We start from the raw sequence: 8,206 nt of genomic DNA, 5'->3' as shown, positions 1-8,206 counted from the left end.
AATTATCTCAAATTACTTAAAATGCTACTCACTTTTAACACACCTTATAAACCTTACTATTATGGTCATATGGTACCTTGTATGGCACTATTCCATATATACAGGGTTTATAGCTTGAACCGTATTTTATCAAAATGCCAAACTTCGATGAAACTTATTTTCTTCGATTCGCTTACCCTCTCATCTTTACGAATTTACGTATCACTTGTTATAAATCGCATAATACTTATAATCTCAAAATAATCTCATTCCTGAACTTACATCGATTGCGGAATGTAACATCTCATTTCCGAGCTTTCATCAATTTACTTATGGCATACTTTCACGTACGAAAACATGGGGTATAACATCATTCCCTCATTTGGAACATTCGTCCTCGAATGTTGACTGATGCACTTATCATTCTCATAACTCATAGCTCTTGCGAATACTTTAATACTCTCCTTGTCATTTAGGCAACTGTTTTGTGAATAATCCAAAGGCCAGGGCATTCCCCCCTTTAGGCCTCTTTCTCACGCTACGACTTGTGGTCGGAATCATTCCAATCTCGTAATTGTTGCTACCTTCCATCATGCAGCCTGTACGACTCTGACCTTGTAAGTGTGCCTATGCGACTCTTCTCTCCTTTTTCCTCCAGCTTTTAGCCAATTTCTAGTCCTCACTTTGTAAACGTATACAGAACTTGATAAGATGTCCCTCTGGGCATCTATGGGTATACTGAAGTTCTTTGCTCGGTACTTTGTTGAACTTACGAATATTGCTATATTTTATTTCATAGATCCGTTTATCCATCCGTATGACTTTACCGCATCAAGGTAGGTCTTACTATACCATAATTCTTACTTCGATTTATCGTTGCTGAAGTCTCCTACCAAATTCTAGGTTACTCTCATTGCTTATCCTATATGTATAAGTCTAAGTCCTTTAATGCTTCCTCATTACTGTTCATCTTAAGAATGACGGCCTAAAAAGTTCTCTTTTCATGTTCTGCTCCAATCCATCTCTTTTTAAAATTTTACGACCCCATTTCTCTCTCTCTCTCTTTTATTTTTTAAATTTACAGATGGAAGATTTGTTATACATAAGAGATCTATCTTTTATATATAAAGATCTAAAAAGACACTTTACTAATTTCAACATTGTAATAAGTCGTGAAAGCAAAATAATTAATAAAAGAGTATTCAGATATTGTTTTTGTTTGTTTTCCGGTTTCTATCGTAAAATAATGGGCGAAAATCTTGTTTCAATAATAAAAGAAAGGATGAATAAATTATGGACAAAAATAAAAGACTAAGTGGTCGTTTGGTAAGAGGGAATAAGAGGTGAGATTAAATTTAACCTTGTTTGGTTGGAGATATAAATTAATCCGAGGATAAATTTATACCTCCAACCAAACAAGGTATAAATTTAATCCCACCTATTATCTCATCTATCCCATCTTATACCATCGAATGTGGTATTATTTTATACCATACCTCAAGTGGTATAAATTAGTGCTGGGATTGATTATAATTCCGGTACTATTTTGTCCGCGTACCAAACGACCCGTAAAGGAAGAAACCGTCTTTGGGTTGTGAATTCTCTGCTCTAGGTACGATGAAGAGTTTCAGTTAGCACCTTCTGAATTATAGTTTTCATGATTGATTCTTTTTTTTCTATTCTTGTATGAATGTCTTCATTTAGAAAGCACACATCTTACGCATGATTTCTAAATTTTACTTGTTATATTATTAAAGTTATAAAATTATTTTTATATTATTTTATTGGTAAGTAAATAACTTTCATTACCTAGTGAACATTATGTACAAATCTCAAAACAAAAATAAAAGTTCACCTCTCTAAAGCCTGGCAGCTAGCTTTGCCTTCACAATACGAGCTTGTTTGGCCCAAGCAGAAAATTTATTTTTTCAAGATAAAAATATCTTTACCATAAAATTATAGTATTTCCTAAATTATCTTTTATTAATATAATTTTTTTATCTCTATTCCCTTTCTTCTCTTTTTTATTTTTACCGTATTTTTATTCTTTCTTTTCTTATTCCTATTTGGAATAATCTCCCTATTATAAATACATCTTGTCTTTTCTCCTTCGCTGTTTCTCCTGTTCTTCGCTTCCCGTTACTATTTGAAATAGCAATGCTAAGTCATCATATTTGCATTTGTAGAATTGGTTGTGCCATAGATGAAATGGCATTCTGAACCGCCACTATATTAATTTTAGATTTCAACATATTAAAATCCAAGATCTAAGAAGATAGTGGTTGCAACTACCGATTCTGTTTTCCTTCTGTCAAAAAGCGTACGATAAGCGTGTTTAGCTACTGTGAGCCTATGCCGGCAATGGGCAGAAGAGGGGGGCCGCGAAAGGAGCCGATCCAACCTCAGGTGGTCGCGCAGAAGACCATGGAGGTAATCAGACGCAGTGGAGGTGCAAAGGAGGCTATTGATGCACTGGACAAGTTGGGATCTGAAAAGGAAAATTGGCCCCCACTATCAAACAATTTGGGTGAACTACGAACGCCGACCTATTCCGCAGGTGCTGTAACCATATTGAGGGGATCAGAAATTACTAAAATAGGTGAAGGGACGAGTACCGAGGTGCTACATCCGGTGGTCACTAACCAGCAAGGTGCTGCCAAGATGAATGTAACAAAACCAGAAGCTGCATCTCTTGGGGCGCAGAGGCGATTAAACCTTGCAAAGCCCGTTGAAACGGCAACAAATGTGGAGATGACAGTTGCAGCAAATGGAACTCATCACTAAGTAGGGGAAAAGGAATGGAAGAATTTATTCAATGGTAATCGAATGGCCGCTAGAGGTATGAATCTAAATTTTTGTTGCCCCGATTGTGTAGGATGGTGAGAAGATTATTGAATTGAGCAAGGAGGAAGTGGAACGGGAAAATGAGAAATGCAAGCTGGCCTTGATATTATATGTTGTGGGTGCTGATTGAACTATTGGCGCACTTGAACGATTTATTTCTACTCACTGGAATTTTGCCTCGAAGCCAAAGATATTTTATCATAACGATGGGTACTTTGTTGTGAGGTTTAACTGCGTAGAGGATAGGGATGAAGTTCTTTACTCAGGCCCATATACTATCAATAATAAACTAATTATCGTTAAACTATGGTCGGCTAACTTTGATTTTCAAGCTGAAGTTCTCCAAACTGTGCCAATATGGGTCAAGCTGCCAAATCTACCATTAAGTTGCTGGGGTATGAACTCTCTAAGCAGGATTGGAAGTGGTTTGGGTTTTCCTTTATATACCGACGAGTGCACAACCAATGTGGATCGTATTTTCTATGGTAGGATTTTGGTTGAAATGGATGTAACTAGGGAATTACCAAATGTGATAAAGGTATTGCATACTAATGGTAGATTGTTTGAACAACATATTGTATATGATTGGGTTCCAGAATACTGTCCTACATGTGTTAGGTCGGACATACTTGCAAGCCAACACAGAAGGCATCTAAAGCTGAAGTGTCAAATGCTGTAGTGCCTAAGGCTGAAATACCTAAAGGCAAAACTACTAAACCTAAGCAAGTTTGGTTAAGAAGGCCTGGAACAATTGTTATCATACATGAGGGTGGTTCTTTGGCTGCTAACAGGGAGCAAGGTGTAAAGAATGCCCAAAAACAGAATGAAACCAACTCAACTTTGCCAGGACAAGATGAGCAATGGAAGACCGTGAAGGGGAAATCAGTTGCAAAAAGAGCACAACCTACTAAAAGAGTTGATACAACTATTGCAAATGGGTTTAGTCCATTAACATAAGCTAATTTGCCAAGCTGTAGGGATGATAATAACAGAGGCAAGTGTAGTTATGAGGTGGTTGCAGTGGATTCAGCTCCTCTCTTTATTCCGGTATGAAGCTGGTATCCTGGAATGTTAGAGGCTTGAACAAGGCCTATAAGCAAAAGGAGTTTAAGTTGTTTCTAAAGAATAATAGTATATGTTTAATTGCAGTGCTTGAGCATAGAGTTAAAGAGCACAATGCAACGAAAATTATTAGCAAGTTTGGTAGAGGTTGGGGTTGGTGTCATAACTATCAATATAGCAGTAGAGGTAGAATATGGATCCTCTGGGATCCTAATTATATTTGCTATAACATGGTGAGCATGTCCGAGCAGTATATTCATGGTAGTGTGTCTATTCACAAACTTAATTTGCTTTTCAACTTAACAGTTGTTTATGGATCGCATACCATAGATGATAGGAGAAGGCTATGGGCTGAGTTGAGGTCCCTATATCACACTCAACAGGGACCCTGGGCAGTTATGGATGATTTTAACACTATTATGTCAGCTGAGGATAGACAAGGTGGTAGTCCAGTACAAGAGGTGGAGACTAGGGACTTCTGTGAATATCTTCTGGATACTGGGATGGCTGAAATGAAGTCAATTGGGTGATGGTTTACGTGGATGAATAGCCATATTTTCAGTAAAATAGACAGGGCTTTAGTGAATGCTGAATGGCTGATAAAGTTTCTGCATCTGGAGGTCATTATTTTGGATCCAAACTTTTCTGACCATTCACCATTATGTATTGAAATGGAGGGCATTGTCTTAGTAGGATCAAAGACATTTAGATTTGTCAATTGCATTGCTGATCATGAGGACTTCCTAAGGGTGGTGCGTGATGCTTGGCACATAAATTCAATGGGAGATCCTATGAACATTGTTTGGCAGAAATTGAGGTGTGCTAAGGCGGGCCTGAAGAAGCTGAATATTCAGGCATTTAAATAGGTTAACCTCAAAATAAAGAGTTTAAGGGAGAAACTAACAGATTTTCAGGAGCAAATGAGAAACAATGATCATAATCCTGCATTTTTTGCCCAGGAAAGGGAGATAAAGCAACAAATGGAAAAATGGGACAACATTGAGGAAAATATATTTAGGCAGAAGTCAAGAGTACAGTGGTTGCAACTTGGAGACTCTAACACTGTTTTTTTCTTTGCAAACATGAAGAATAGAATATCTCAGAATAGAATAAAGAGTTTGATAAATGCAAATGGAATTTTAATACAAGGGCAGGATGAGATTAATGCTGAAATAACCAATTACTACAAAGGTTTACTTGGAGCCGTAGCTGATCAATTTCCATCCATAAACCCTCTAGTTATGAGGGAAGGAAAGACACTAGAAAGGCACCACCAACTTCTACTAATTACCCCGATTACCAGAAATGAAGTAAGTCGGGCTCTTAAAGATATCGATGATCTCAAGGCACCAGGATGTGACGGATATAATGCATATTTCTTTAAAAAAGCCTGGCCAGTCATATTTGATGAAGTTACAAATGCTGCGTTGGAGTTCTTTTCATCAGGTTACCTGTATCAACCTATAAATTGTACCACTATCACTCTAATTCCCAAAGTACAGAACCTTTCTAGAGTATCTGATTTCAGACCTATTTCATGTTGCACCATCCTTTACAAACTGATATCCAAAATTTTGACTCAACGACTACAACAAGTTATGGATATGCTAGTAGATACTAGTCAATCTGCCTTTGTGCCAGGTAGGGTGATCATTGATAACATAATTATGAGTCATGAATTAGTCAAAGGGTATGGGAGAAAAGGAATATCTCCTAGGTGTATGATGAAGATTGATATGAGGAAAGCATATGACTCGATTGAATGGCCTTATTTGGAGCAAGTTCTTAACTGTTTAAATTTTCCTGAGGTGTTTATAAAGTGGGTCATGGTTTGTATTAAAACAGTTTCTTATACCATTATCATTAATGGTGTTCCTGTTGCTCCCTTTCAAGCAAGGAAAGGATGAAGACAAGGGGACCCTTTGTCTCCCTTTCTCTTTATTTTAGCCATGGAGTATCTGAACAGGCAGTTGAGGACTTTTAAGAGGCAGCGTGATTTTAATTTTCGTCCCAAATGTGCTAGAATGAACATTACTCACCTTGGTTTTACCGACGATCTCCTGTTATTCTGTAGGGGTAATTTTGTCTCTGTTCAAATGTTATATAATTGCTTTCAAATATTCTCTCAAGCTTCAGGATTGGTTGCAAATGCTGACAAAAGCTCCATTTATTTTGGAGGAGTGTGTAAAGATGATCAGAATGCTATCTTGCAGGCCCTTGGTTTTACAAAAGGAGAGTTACCTTTCAGGTATCTAGGGATTCCACTTAGCACAAAGAGGACTAATGTGTTGCAGTATAAACCATTGCTGGACAAGATACTGAATAAGATTACCTCTTGGACATTTAGTTTTCTGTCATATGCCGGTAGGCTGCAGTTCATAAAGTTTGTCCTATTTTCTATACAAATATTTTGGTCTCAGGTTTTTGTTCTTCCAAAGAAGGTGGTCCAATTAATTGAGTCCTTATGCAAAAGATTCTTATGGACATGCAGTGTTGATATGTCAAGGAAAGCTCTAATTGCTTGGGAAAGATTATGCTATCCTAAAGCGGCTGGAGGTCTTGGGCTACTAGATGTACATGCATGGAATGCTGCTGCCATTTGCAAGTTGCTATGGAATCTTTGCAAGAAAAAAGATAAATTGTGGGTACAATGGGTGCACATTTATTATGTAAAGGGTAGAAGGGTGTGGGACTCGCAGGCTAATCAAGCATCGTGGGTGATTAGAAAGATCCTAAAAGCCAAACTTATTTTTGAGAAAGTAGGTATTCTAGAACAAGATGTGTATCAAATGGACAGCTTCTCCATTAAGAAGTTATACTGTAAGATTAGGGGAGATTGTCCAAAAGTTGAATGGAGAAGACTAATTTGCAGCAATCATGGTGCTCCTAGATGGACTTTTATTTTATACTTGGCTATCTATAAAAGGCTCCTTACAAAGGATAGAGTGGCACAGTTGATTTCTGTTGATAGTCTGGTGTGTCCTCTATGCAATGATAGGAATGAATCTGCAGACCATGTCTTCTTCAGCTGTCAGTATTCTTCTGCTATTTGGGACAAGTTGTTGCAGTGGCAAGGTATTAATAGGGTTTCTGGGGAATGGAAAAATGAAGTCGATTGGGCTGTGAAAAATAGTAAAGGTAGATCGACTGGGGCAATTATCTATCGAATGACTTTGGCATGTGGTGTATATTGTATTTGGCATGAACGAAACTTGAGACTATTTCAGCAAAGGAGCAGGCCTGCAAGTGCATTGATAAGACAAGTTATTCAAGAAGTTCACTACATGCTACGGTTGCAGAGGAAACTAGAAGAACTTAGTTTTATCCCTAAGGAGGGTGAGTAGTTGAGGAGCTAGTAATGGATAGATTGCCTCTTTGCTGCAGAGTTGGGGCTTCATGTCCAACTCTTGCCACTTTGATTTTTTTGAGCGGTACATATTACAATTAGTAAATAAAATTCTTTAATATCCAAAAAAAAGAATTGCAATGCTAATCACTACATTTAAGAACTTTATTCATAAGGTATAATTTTTTTTCTTTTGTAGTATGCCAATGTTATATGATCTCCAGTTTGTAATTTTATTTTATAATATTTTTTGGCATGCATGCATATTATATAGTTGACATAATGCAACACCACATAGTTTGTTGTTTTCTCACGAATTGACAGTATTTTTCATACACGTAATTTGTAAGCGTATATATTCCTACCAATATTAGTACTTTTATAGACTTATATTTCATATTAATTAATTTTTTATAATATATATTACTTTATGTTTTATACTTTAGTTAAATATAAATAAAAAAATTAATTAGTTTTTTTATAATAAATATTAAAATTTTGCTTTTTTAGGTAATGCTAAATGTAAACTAAATCTTTATTGTCTTTTTTTGTAATTTCACAATCAAAAGTACTTTTTAGAAAGATTAGTCCTACATAATTTGCTTATCAAATATTGCAAAAAGTGCTACTCTTTACTACTGACCCATGCATCGGTAAAGTCAGAAAACTATTTCTTTTTAATCAACCAAAGTTCGGTAGTCATTGAAGGCTATAGATCAACTGAATTAAAATGAATCTCTCATATTCAAGAACAAATGAACTTGTTGAGCATTTAAAAAGAATTTTCTTGAAGCAATATATGAATTAATGAATGGTAAACAAAAGAAGGGAGATCCACAAGGGTGTTTTTGAGCCGTGACTGTTGACACAACTTGATTAATTATATGAAATTATATTGTCTATAATAATTTATTTATTTTTAAATAAAATGGTCACACAAGTCTCTGGTTATATTTTTTTTAGAACAAAAGCTTT

General features: G+C 36.2%; 2 protein-coding genes across 2 annotated transcripts; both read left to right on the top strand.

Annotated features, from left to right (window-relative positions):
• Positions 1-3,872: 3,872 nt before the first annotated feature.
• Positions 3,873-4,415, top strand: LOC138873312 (uncharacterized). The gene has a single exon (XM_070151764.1). It carries the CDS (start codon positions 3,873-3,875, stop codon positions 4,413-4,415), a length of 543 nt encoding a protein of 180 aa, XP_070007865.1.
• A 1,419-nt stretch (positions 4,416-5,834) lies between these two features.
• LOC104225070 (uncharacterized) lies at positions 5,835-7,229 on the top strand. Its single transcript, XM_009776832.1, has one exon. It carries the CDS (start codon positions 5,835-5,837, stop codon positions 7,227-7,229), a length of 1,395 nt encoding a protein of 464 aa, XP_009775134.1.
• The last annotated feature ends 977 nt before the right edge of the window (positions 7,230-8,206 follow it).

The sequence above is a fragment of the Nicotiana sylvestris genome, chromosome 7 (genome assembly GCF_000393655.2).
Source record: "Nicotiana sylvestris chromosome 7, ASM39365v2, whole genome shotgun sequence".
In the NCBI taxonomy this organism is placed as follows: Eukaryota; Viridiplantae; Streptophyta; class Magnoliopsida; order Solanales; family Solanaceae; genus Nicotiana; species Nicotiana sylvestris.
Note: the sequence above shows the minus strand (reverse complement) of the source record. Positions and strands in the feature narration are given on the sequence as shown.

Coding starts and splice junctions, on each gene's coding strand:
- LOC138873312 (XM_070151764.1), top strand. CDS start 3,873: ATGAAGCTGGTATCCTGGAATGTTAGAGGCTTGAACAAGGCCTATAAG.
- LOC104225070 (XM_009776832.1), top strand. CDS start 5,835: ATGGAGTATCTGAACAGGCAGTTGAGGACTTTTAAGAGGCAGCGTGAT.